The sequence below is a fragment of the Thermobia domestica genome, chromosome 6, assembly GCF_964235325.1.
Source record: "Thermobia domestica chromosome 6, izTheDome1.hap1.1, whole genome shotgun sequence".
Taxonomy (NCBI): domain Eukaryota; kingdom Metazoa; phylum Arthropoda; class Insecta; order Zygentoma; family Lepismatidae; genus Thermobia; species Thermobia domestica.
In genome coordinates this window covers 217,346,073-217,358,606 of record NC_137459.1, presented here as the reverse complement: position 1 = coordinate 217,358,606, position 12,534 = coordinate 217,346,073, and the positions used below count along the sequence as shown (strand labels likewise).

Sequence of the window (12,534 nt, the reverse complement as noted above, 5' to 3'; positions counted from 1 at the left end):
CTTCGTTGAATACCAGTTACCGGTCGCATACTTTCCCTTTTTTTCTTCCGTAAGTCGTCGAATTAAGTTCCAGGCAACAAAACGAGAGTAATACCCGGAGTCTGTACTTGCACTATACTCACGAGTTCTTCTGCGGTTTTAGTGGGGGCGCGGTGGCTCAGTGGTAGGGCGTTCACCTCCGGTGCTTGGTGTCCCTTGTTCGATCCCAGATCGCGCCGTTTGGGCTTTGTGGTGGACAAACACCGTGCTCGTGGGTTTTCTCGAGGTTATCCCGTTTCCTCCCACTTTCTGCATTTCATTCACTTCTCATAATCACAGTTTCCTTTAGCCTAACCGGCATAATCGTGGGACGTAAAACTTAAAGATTTCATTTCATTTTTTTCTTCTGCGGTTTTAATACTGTGTATCTGTATTTGCCTAAGGTTATGCCGCGTTGCCATATTCTTTACACCTCCCCCCCCCCCCCCCTCAATACCGTCGCAGAGACCCTTGCATGACCGGTTTCACTGCAAAACCACTGCTTTATTGGACCTGTCTGCATCTTGAACATCTTAAATCGATTTTTAAAGTGGGATGCAGCGCCATCAGAAATCACTGACACGGTTTGGGAAATTGTAGACACTTATTTTCTCGTATTCAAACCTTTTTCTATAAAGTATATTTTCGCTTTTCTTCGAGTATTTTTAGAATCTTGTCTATGGCTATGAGTACATGAGCCGAATCGTGTGTTTTATCGTCGTTTATTACAACAAAACTGTTAGTTGTTTCATATTCCGGTGATAACTCTGAATTTCACTTTGCAGAATAACAGTCCAGTTTTCAGCAAAGTCCACATGAAGTAAACTAGAATTTGTATCTTGAAATTTTATACGGTGATTTTCGGTAGCAATTAATTCTTGATGTAGTCATGAATTACAATTCTTACAGTTAAACAAGCAATGTACGATACGAAAACAGAAAGTGTCAGTTTTTTTTAACGAGATTATTGTTTTCCCATATGGCATACGTAGCACTTTCATTTTCATCAGGATCAATAATTAAAGACTCCACACTTATTCCTTCCACTCCAGGACATTCACCACATTCTTGAAGAAGACAGTTGTCATTTTCTACGGATCACACTACTAAAGGAAATAGGTCACTCATGACAGGCTGCACCTTTGATTTGTAGCAACGCAGTACCAGCTAACTTAAAATTTGCACAACACACACACACACACACATACATACACACTTCCCTCGCAGGTTGCGGACTGACCCACTTTAGTCGAATACTGTAAAATTCCGAGTGACCCATTCTTATGTTGGGATTGTTCTGTTTAAAACGTCAGTAAATTTCTTTGGAACGCGTAAGAAAACGTTTCGATTTTTTTTAACTCTTTGTCCTTTTTCGATCACTGTAATGACATCGCACTTAATTGAGACTTTATCTGGAGCATTCCAAATCATCATTGAGGTAATAGTTCAAGCTTTTTGTAGATCATCAGAATTTATTGGATGGCCATTTCAAGTAAACTTAAAATTTGTGTGTTCCGTAATCGTAATTTCCACCTCAGATTATTTCGGTTTAAGAAAACGAAGGAGTAGGGGGAGGCCCATTTTACTATTTCAGAGAGCCTTCTTAATCAAAATAATGAAAAAAAAAAAAAAAAAAAAACAGTCAAGAAAACCTTTTATTCTTCATTTAATGAATGTGAACCACAAACATCATCAAATCATTGCACTTTTATTGTTCCCAGTGTTGCTAACTGTGACATCAAAGTTAACGAAACTTCGCTAACTTTAAAAGGCTGCAGTTAATTCATGAAGCATTGGTCGAGAATGGTATTTGGTGTGTGTATTATTCATGTACAGTTGAACCATCTGACAAAATTTCAGAATTTTAAAAGATGGTGTTTTCGAGAAAATGGCGCCCAAAAATGGCGATTTTTGAAAATTTTACAATTTCTCGTATTTTTTGCGACAAAACGGTTGCACACAGAAGCGATACAATTTTTTTTCCTAAAGCAAGTAACTAGGTCTTACCAACCGTAAAAACAGAATTTTAAAATTCGAACCGGAAGTGCTCGAAAAAAATTCGCAAACTTCGACTTTTCAGATAAACTGACGTGCATTTGTTAATTTATCTACAAAAAGATACGCATGCGCAAACCAAACTATAATAAAATATAGTTTATTTACATCCCTATGTACATACCACAACAAGAATTATAACTCTACCTGTCTCCATAGCTGAATGGTGGGGCTCCGAAGTTGACCATCTTCCATGTCTTTTACAATTCATAAATTGTACTCCCAGTCTTTGATGGCCCATTACTTGGCGGGAAATTTTTTTTCGACAAAACAAAGAATATGGGTCTCTTAGAAACATGTCTAGTTGCTATAAAAAAGTTTCAACAATATCTGAGATGGTGATGGTACATGCTCTGCCTGAATTTAAATGGAAGGCACCCAAGGTGCTTCTTGCATCTCATGTATTTCAGTCTTACACTTGTTTGGTGATTGGTTATACAAATATAAATAAGTAGACGATTGTGATACCAGATAAATTTCCTGTGTGGGAGCCGCGGTGACTCAGTGGTAGAGCGTTCACTTCTGGTGCATGGGGCCCGTGGTTTGTCCCAGCGCGCGCCAAGTGAACTTTATGGTGGACAAGCATCGTGTGCGTGGGTTTTCTAGGGGTTTCCCCGTTTCCTCTGACTTTCTTCATTTCACCATTTCATTCATTACTTACTATCACCGTCTCGTTAGCCTAGCCGGCATAAGTGTGGAACGTAAAACTTACAGATTTCATTTCATTTTCGAATTTCCTGTATGAAATAATAATAATAAGCAGTCCGTGGCACAAGAGATTGTAAGGAGCAAGGAATATCAGTGCAGCTTTGATACTAGTAACTTAGTTAAAATGTGTGGTCACCAAATCGGTTTTCCTGACCGGCGACTGGCAGTGCTGCCGACACCAGTGGGGTTTTCACATTGAAAACACCAGTGCTTTTTGACTTTGGTAACATCACGAAAACCGGTAAACCAGTGGAGATAGCATTTTGGAATAATATTGTGTATATATATTTGACAACTGTGAATAGTAGTATAGATGTTTATACTAAATAATAATCATTTCATTTTTACCACATACGAAGGAAGTTTAGAAATCAACCTTTTTTGTTACACAGATGTGTTCTTAGCGTGAATGCTGTCGAATTCTGTTCCTAGTGATAAGATATTTTTTGGTATTGATTCAGTATTGTGAGGCAATTGCGAAACTGAGGAACTGACAACACATTACCCTTCTAACAGTGCATTTGTAGCAGAAAGTTAAGTGTAGTATCAGGGATTCTTTTACTACACAAGAAAACATCTATACATAATGAAATATGTACTTTTAATGTAGATACAAACGTAATTTTCTTATTGTTACTTTTCGAAATATGAATAGGAACTTATTTCTTGATAACAGGGAAAACGGACTTATTGGTGTTACCTGCTAGTAATAAACTTGTAACTCACGCATTCTAAATATGAAATATTTACTTTCCAGATGGTGTACGCGAAATTTCATCTATAGCTACAACACATGTAGGCCTACAAATAGTACAACACATATTAATAACAGAATAATTTTAAGTTTTCATTATTTTTTCATGCTTCATTTTAAATTATAGAGTTTTCCTTTTGTTGAAGTACACCAATTTGTCAATGTCATACATATTAAACTAAAACATTACCGTATGAGTATAAAAATATGTGATGGAATACTTTATTACATCAAGCCACAACATTATGTAAATGAATTTATTAGAAAAATAAATAAACAAGCAGTATAATCAAAATGCTAAATATCAGCGAAGCACTGTTCACAATTTAAATATCTATGAGCATACTCCAAAATCCCTAGGCAAGCTTCTACGTTGAAAAAAAAAAGGTAAACAAAATTCACAAAGCCAGGCTAAATATAAATACAGGAAAACTTAAATAAAAAAATGTTATCAGTAAAATTTCCACCCCTCCCCTCCAAAATTATGTCTCAAAGCAAGTAAGTAACTGGCTTAAATTATACTGCTCTACTACTTTTTAATTTTGTCGATAGGTGGCCAAAGTTACACTCGAAGTATTGAATTCAATCAATACAAATAAATCAAACAAAACATTAACATTTCACATTTATTTATACAATGAGTATGTCAAAGTTTTTAAAAAGTTAATTTTCATTTCATGTATAATTTTTAACAGAAATAATTTGGTTTAAATGTTATGTTATCTAAGAATCAACTTTTAAAAATTGACAAAAGTTCTGGGTATGCTTCATGTGTGAAAAAAGAAAGGATACAAATATAGAATAAAGAGAGATCTTTAAAAAAAAGTTAACAAGAATATAGTTAAACCAATCTAAAAGATTCTATAAAATAAATATAAACAAATCTTCAGTCAGATCAATTGATTTCCTAAATTCTCATTGTACCACCTTTTATATAAATATTAAAAATATATAAATAGCCCTATATAAAAATAAACGTAAACAATATACAGTATATTGGTGTTGTTGTTCATTATTATGTTTGATCTAAATCTAAAGTTGACTAGTAATAGGTTTTATTTTGTACTATTTTGCGCACTATTTGTTGTTACAAACCATACATTTTACTTTAAATTGAAATATAATAAATAAAATACAAATAGTTCTTTTAGCAAGATACGTTACTGTAGAAGTAGTTTTTCTTTTACCAATTTGAAGTTTATAAATACTTCATATTTTATATATATATATATATAGAATGGGGCAAGTTACAAGGTTATTAGCATGCTATTACTTGGAGTCAAGGAAGTAATGTCTATTCATGTTTCGAAAAAAGTTATAATAATAATAATAAAGTGATATTCGCTTTCGTATACACTAAAAGTATCTTCATTCAATAGAGACAGTTTGCTTCTAATTGCTTACAACTGTCTATACTTGACGGGGGAAAAAGCTAATCTCAAAGAAGAATGGATTTGTTCTCACTGCCTTTTTATTTCCTTCTGCTTTCAGCAAGGAAAACGTACTTGCCACATACTCCAACTCCTCCTCACTGAAATGCCATAAGTATGTCATTGTTGAAAAGGGTCCCCTCACAGCTGTGGACATGTTCAAACTTCAAAGTAACCCTAAGATACTCGCCGCAACCTGCTAGAAGAGAAAACGCAGTGTCGTCAATGCGTTGTTGCAAATCTTCACATGTAAAAAAAAAAAAAAAAAAAAAAAAAAGGGGGGGGGATAAATAACTTAATTGCAGGATTTTAGTAAACTTGTAAGCTCATATAATAAATCTTTTATTATCGACCTGACTCCATGCAAATTTTTGTAAGGATTTGTTTATTGCTTGCTGAGAAAAATGCGAAAAAAGTTCCAATGTTATTAGATAGGGGAAAACTCGACTCAGCGAAGAGGTACGAACCGCCTTAGTATCTGAGTAATAAAGCTGTCATTATTAATTTCCTGTGTGTAGTATCCTAATTTGTATTTTGTCCAGTTTATATACACGTGATGAATCACATTAGAAAGAAACTGACCAATTATTGACCCGCCTAACTATATCATAAAGTTAGGAATAATGTACTTACGAGCAAAGCAGACAAAGAGGCAGAATCTTTAAAGACTATTGCTAATATTATTATTATTATTATTATCAATAATAATAATAATAATAATAATAATAACTAAATTACTCTTCGCGCAACAGTTCTTAGGAGGCCTGGACTTATGGCACTCATTCCTGTGGGGTGATGTGTTGTCAGTAGATCGGCTACCCTCGCCGTTAATGCTGGCTTCCTAGACTGCAGTTCGCTACTTTTTTTTTTTCAAGTAGCTTCCCAATTGTTCTCACGACGCTGGGTGGACGTCGCAATCCCAACACCGTCTGGTGAGTACGAATGGTCATACCTATCTTTGCTCTGGGCAGACCCAGGACTGCTTGACTTCGCTGATCTCACAGGGCTAGGGCCCGTGTGGCGAGGGCATTGGTAATAAAATACTAAATGCATACTAAAATAATGAGGAAATTAGTTAGGAAATATAGATAAATGCTAAACTGACTCCCTGGAGCTACGGTCCATGAGAACATGTACATGCCCAATGTCGCAATACAACAAGCATCAGCTACGCACTGAAAATATTTGAGATAGGAAGATCTCGGTTTTTAAACTGTGTTGCTATTCCTTTACGCAATGCTCGAAGTGGATGATCTAAGGAAGTATACCCCGCATACTCCCCCTCTTCTATTTAGAGCATAGCCTTTAGGTCGTTTATGGAGAAAACATAATGGAAAGGCTTGGATCGAGAGTAGAGAAGTTTTGCTCTATTCGATAACATTTACATACTTCTCGACATAATCTACATCAAAGTACTTTGTATTTTAAGCTGGACAAAGTAGAATAAATTAGCTTTCACATGACGTGGGCTGATTGCAAAGCCTAGCACCCGAAATGTACGTTCTTCAATCAGACTGTAAAAGCTATGGGCGCCAGACGGAACAAACGCTGTACGATGCTACAATGATAACCGTAATGGAGTTAGCCATACTGAGAGCTGAATAGAGCGGCCTCACCTTAAATTCGAGCGGCAACGCCGGAATATAGTTACAAAGATTTCTGGTAGGAATAAGCAAATCCTTAGATCTTGACCTTCGAGGAAAAAATTGATTATGTTCTGTCGCGCACTATATATATATATACATACTTAGTCTCTAGAAGGCAATCTCGGATTCTGTGACCAGACGTGCATAATCTTCAAAATCTTGATGTATGTTTATTTCTAACCTATCAAAACTTTTTGTTTTCTTCCTCTACCTGTTTCTTTTCTTCTCCAGCTCTTTGAAATTCTGTTGCAGGGTTCATATTGGTTGGGTCTCTTCTAAATGGTTGAAAAGTGACCAAAAGTAAATCAAAAAGTGACCAAAATCTCATCAAAAAAAACTTTAAACCTTGACGCCAAACTTGGGCATAAATTGAACTTTAAGTTCTTTTTTCAACCAAAATAGGGCCTCCTGGATCATAGCTGAAACACGTAATATTTCATCATGTTAACATTAAAAATTATTTTACTTAAGTTTGTCAGCTAATAAAAATTGGATTACTTGTGTTTAGAAGTTCATTATTAATTACATACTTTGTACGGTCCTACAAGGAAGAATAGACACAGAAGGGCTCTCAAACCTATCTTGACAGCTTAAGCACCATCCACCCACTATGCTTTAGAAAGAAGAAAGGCTGAAGTGAGAATAAAGCTGACTTGGTTCACATGTGGCAGCAAGTACTGAAGTTTTCAGAAGAGTAATAAGTAACAAGTTTCTGCCTTTTTCCATGTATTTTTATAATATTTTTCTTAGAAAACTGCCAATGCAAACATGTCAGACGAAAAAATGACTTTATCCCCCCCCTCCAAAAAAAAACTTTTAGTAACAAACTTGAAAAAACTAACTTTTAGTGACCAACGTGAAAAATAAGCAACTTTTGGTTAAAAAGCGACTCGCTATTATTCCTGCTGTTGTCTTCCTATTCGCACCTGTTCTGATTTTCGACTACTTTCTTCTACAAGTTTTCATGTATCCGTTAATTTCCATCGCGTATATATAGTAAAAAATTGCGGAAATCAACCTCTTCGGCAGCCACAATGAATTATCAAACAAAGAATATTGATATTAATTAAATATAACACAACATTTCTACGGCTCAATTATGGCATTAAAAAGACACACGTAATTACTTTTATTATACTATTTCATACTATAATAAAACATATCTTCTTTGAAATTTTCTGTTGAAAGGGAAAAGATTAATATAACACGGTTTCACTGTTTGAACGCCAACGCCAATTCGAGATCACTGTCCGGACGCCAATTTCAGAAATTCGTGGGATTCTCTGTTTAGGAGTTTCCCGAAAGCTACTGCATAGTCCGGATAGTCTCTGCAACTGAACTTTAATATCGAGTGTCGCGTGGTTCAGAAAAAGAACTCGAGTGGTTCAGAGCTCGGACATTCATAAATATATCTTATAAGCACATGGAATTTTAATATCCAAAAATTCATAAGTGGAAAGCTAAAGCTTATCTCTCTCCTAAGTAATCAATAGAGTCCGGATTTTTATGTAATATCAACCCCTTAAATATGTACATAAACATGTAACAAAAATCGCTTAAAAATGTAAGAAATATGTAATATTATATAAGAATATGTAATATTGCATATGTTACATATTTATGAAAACGTAATATTAACACGCGTATGAGTATGCAATATTTAAACGAATTATGAAAATAAAAAGGAAAATCTACTACACTTTATCCTGCTTAATGCAAGTCCCCCAATGAAGTGAAATGCTTGAACAGCTGGGACAGCCATACGTCACTGACGTGACTGATTTCAGGATAATAAAAATCAGACGCGAAGGAAGGAAGATGTGAATCGGCTAGAGAGAAACAGGAGAGCCCCGAGAAAGCAATGCATACGGCATTTGTACGTCAGAAATCTCATGTGGTGTGGTGTGGTCCCATTTCATATCTAGAACCTTTTACACTAAATGCGCATCAGTCACCACGGCCCAATCTTGAAATGAATTATACGCAATGTACAAATTTACATACTAAAAGCAACTTAAGACGAAATGTATTGTTTTATATATATTTATTTCATGCAGGGAAAAGCAGTCCAACATCTTTCAAACAATACCAGCTGAACTAAGATTGAAGAATATTTCCACTAATGAACATTTTTAATTTGAAATATGAAATAAATATCCTTACGTGTAGGAGTTCAGCAAGGCGATCCAGCAGGCCCGATGCTATTTAGTCTAGCAATACATCCAATTGCCCTTTCTCTTCCTTCAGAGCTAAATGACTTCTACCTTGATGACGGAACTCTTGGAGGATCACCACAAACCGTGTTGGAAGATATAAAGAAGTTGATTACAAATTCAGAGAAAATAGGTCTACAAATAAACCCACAAATATGTGAACTTTTCTTCAATTCGGAAAAAAGCGACCCTAAAATTGTATCTGAATTTTCAAACATATTACTCGGAATACGAATAGTGAAAAATAATGAGATCTCATTACTGGGTTCACCACTACACGAAGAAGGAATCGAATACCATTTCCAGAAACAGCTGAATGATCTCAAAAGAATATCATTCCGATTAGAAAGTTTACCAGCCCACATTGCTTTCTTTTTGCTCAAAAATTGCTTTGGCATTCCTAAACAAACCTACTTTCTCCGAACAGTTCCAACATGGGTCAATCCCTCCAGACTTCTACAAATGGATTACATACTGAAGAAAGCGTTACAAGCAACAATAAATTACAATATCAACGAAACGCAATGGACTCAAGCAAGCCTTCCCATCAGTGTCGGTGGTTTAGGCATAAGAAAGGCTTCAGACCTATGCCTTCCTGCCTTCATTTCCTCGTGCAACGGAGCGTTGCCAATCGTTTCCAAAATTATAAAGTATCCAGTTGACGAAGTGGGAATAAGCCATTTGGCAGAGGCTTTGGAAATTTGGAAAGGCATTTACGATGGAAAAAGTCCGGTTTTAAAAGTCACAGAAACAATGGGATCAAATTATTCTAAATGAGGTAATCGAACACAAAATAGTCGCTGAAAACAACATTGAAAGTGCACGCATCAAAGCTTTAAGAGAGAAGGAATCAGGAGCATGGCTACAGTCAACACCATCTATAAGCATAAGGACATTCTTGAATGACAACTTTTTCAAAATTTGCATAGGATTGCGCTTAGGCCTGAATATTTGCCATGAATTTATTTGCACCTGCAACAACAAGATGGACAAGAAAGGTCTTCATGCTTTGAGCTGCAACAAAAGTGGAGGAAGATTTGCACGTCATAGCGAATTAAACAACATAATCAAAAGAACTCTTGCAAGCATCGACTTTCCGAGTATATTAGAACCTCCAGGAATGTTCAGGAACGATGGTAAACGGCCAGACGGAATAACATTAATTCCGTGGAAAAAGGGTCTAAGATTAGTCTGGGATGTCACATGTGTGGATACGTTTACTCCATCTTATATACAATCCACAAGTATAAAAGCAGGGAGTGCAGCGGAAGCGGCTTGTTCACGCAAACACTCAAAATACTCTAAACTTAAAGAAGACCATCATTTTATAGCCTTTGCTACTGAAACAACAGGTGTCTTCAGCAAAGAAGCAATTGATTTTTTGAAGGAACTAGGAGCAAGTCTGACAGCAAAAACAGGAGACCCGAGAAGCTATCAATTTTTACTGCAACGTATAAGCATAGCCATACAAAAAGGCCATGCTGTCAGTATTTTGAGTTCCTTCCCTTCTTCCCATACGCTTGAAGAAAGCTTTTACCTCAGATAGAACACTTTAACCTGGCATAGGGAGAACACGCGTCAAGCCTGAATCCCTAAAAATAAACCCACAAAACACTGATCCCTTCTATAGTCGACGAAGGGCATACTTACAAAAGATGTGCCTGCAGTTCAACTGTGTGTTGTTGCACAATGGGTTACAAGGTGCATTTCCAAATGATCAGAATTTTGTCGGCGACCGGATAAAATATTCTTGTATGCAGAGAATGATCTCTCCACATCACATGAGGTAACAGGAGCGTATTTCAACAGGGGGAGTAGTTGGGGGAAATATCTTCAGCGGGAGTTCTTGTTCCACCACTGAGAATCTCACACACTGCCAATAGGCTGTCGTAACCCGGGTTTCTTCCCAGCACTGCATTTAGTTTCTTTCGAACTTTTTCTCCTACATCTCCACACACACCGTGCAGCAGTCTCTTTGCATCCTCTATGATTTCCATGGATTCCGGAAGAGGCCGCCCAACAGTCTCTAGCTTTTTAATGCTTGTAGGTAGCCAACCAAAATTGCTGTCTATGTATGCGATATCACACGCTACTTTTGAGTCATTAAACAGTTTCTGAGCAATGCCAACTGACACAGCAGACTATGATGCAAATGAATGAACAACAGGCTTAATTTTTTGAAAATGTTCATTGTAGAAATGTACTGCATGTATCCAAGTGCCCCATCGCGTTAGCAAAGGCTCCGGAGGAAGTGGCACGTCTGGCAGTTAATCTCTGTAAACTTTAACACGCTGTGGCGCCTTAACAAACATTTTTTTTCGTGGAAGAAGCTAGTTGATTTACTTCGCAAAAGTTGTCTCTCACCTCTTCAGCAACACGCTGAAGAGCATGGGCCATACAGGTGAAATGAATTAAGTGGGGGTAAAAAACTGTAAGGCTGTAGCCACTTTCAACATGTACGCTGCACTGCTTGTATAGAGAACAAGGACTTTTTCTTCCTGAACTCCTCCCGGCCTCAACACTTTAAGACCATCGTTTACAAAGCGAGCAATCGTGAAATGATTCGTGCGTTCCAGCAATTTACTCGTAATAGATAGGATTTAGATGGAGCATCTTCACTTAACTTTCCAATCACGAAATTTGCTATATAACGTCCCAAAACGTCTGTTGTTTCGTCCACAGAAATCCAAATATATGAACTACCTCTTTCTGCCCTAATGGTATCTATAGCTTCCCTATAACAAACTTCGAGATAACTTTCGAAGAGTGGATTCGTCAGGAATTCGACGTCCGCAGTACTTCTCCAGAAAAGCACGGTATTTTGGCACTTGAACTTTGTGCCAAGGAATGTTTGCTGCTATCATTGCTTGGCACAAGTCTTTAAAAAACTCACTCACTGAAGTATCTTGATGCATTTGTGTCAAGAGTACTTGTTTTTCTGCAGTTCGCAAATTTTTATTTCTTGCCTGGAGTGTACTTCGTACATGTTGTTCTAACTGAGATTTCATTGAATATCCATTTTTTTTTTTTTTTTTTTTTTTTTTTTATCACACACTTGCCACAACACCACTTTAACGTCCGTAGTAAACGCATCATTGATAGTTACCCACGACCGCAATTTCGCAGATAAACTTGAGGCAACCGGAGCCATTTCTAACTTCGACGGTCAATACAGAACACGTGCGTTTTGCAACTGCAATACTAGAGTACTGTCCTCCTGTCATTCAGTTGAACAAGCGAAGTTCTTTGAAAGCTTAGGTTACCTGCTATGATATTGCCATTGTCAACAGCTTCTTGGAACGAACTCTTGCAGTAAATTCCTGGAAGCACACTAGCATACAGTTTTAACTTGAATTGCAGGATTTGCTTTCATCTTTCTTCCCGTCCGACCTCCGATAACAATCAAGTAGACTTCATTTTAGGAATTTCGTGGCCAGTCGCCTGTCAGGCAAGTGATCTGTCTTCGTCCAGAGTTGAGAATAAAGGGCGCTGCTGATGTACCCCGGGGGGAGGATTTTTACTTATTTTCTCTTATATTTCTTTTGTTATCGGTGAAAATTCTGCGAAACATGGTTTGACAAATTAAAAGAGATATATTTGTCTTTCGGTAAAGAAACGAAAAGATAGACATGACAAAATTGAATCTAGATGCAAGCCTTGAACAGTTGGAAAGTTTATTTATTTATTTATTTTAAATTTTAAATTAAAAT

General features: G+C 36.7%; 1 protein-coding gene across 6 annotated transcripts in view; it reads right to left on the bottom strand.

The window, feature by feature from the left end:
• The window catches only part of Cdc14 (cell division cycle protein 14), a 1,408,510-nt gene that overhangs the window by 1,129,706 nt on the left and 266,270 nt on the right, over window positions 1-12,534 (bottom strand). For 2 of the 6 annotated variants that reach the window (XM_081762628.1, XM_081762631.1), the window contains exon 2: window positions 5,041-5,164. The exons of 2 other annotated variants lie outside the window; for them this stretch is intronic. In XM_081762628.1, coding sequence (XP_081618754.1) covers window positions 5,041-5,049 — 9 coding nt within the window. In that variant the 5' untranslated portion in view covers window positions 5,050-5,164. The remainder of the gene's footprint in view (window positions 1-5,040; window positions 5,165-12,534) is intronic. 2 more of the 6 variants (XM_081762632.1, XM_081762630.1) reach the window with 1 other exon arrangement.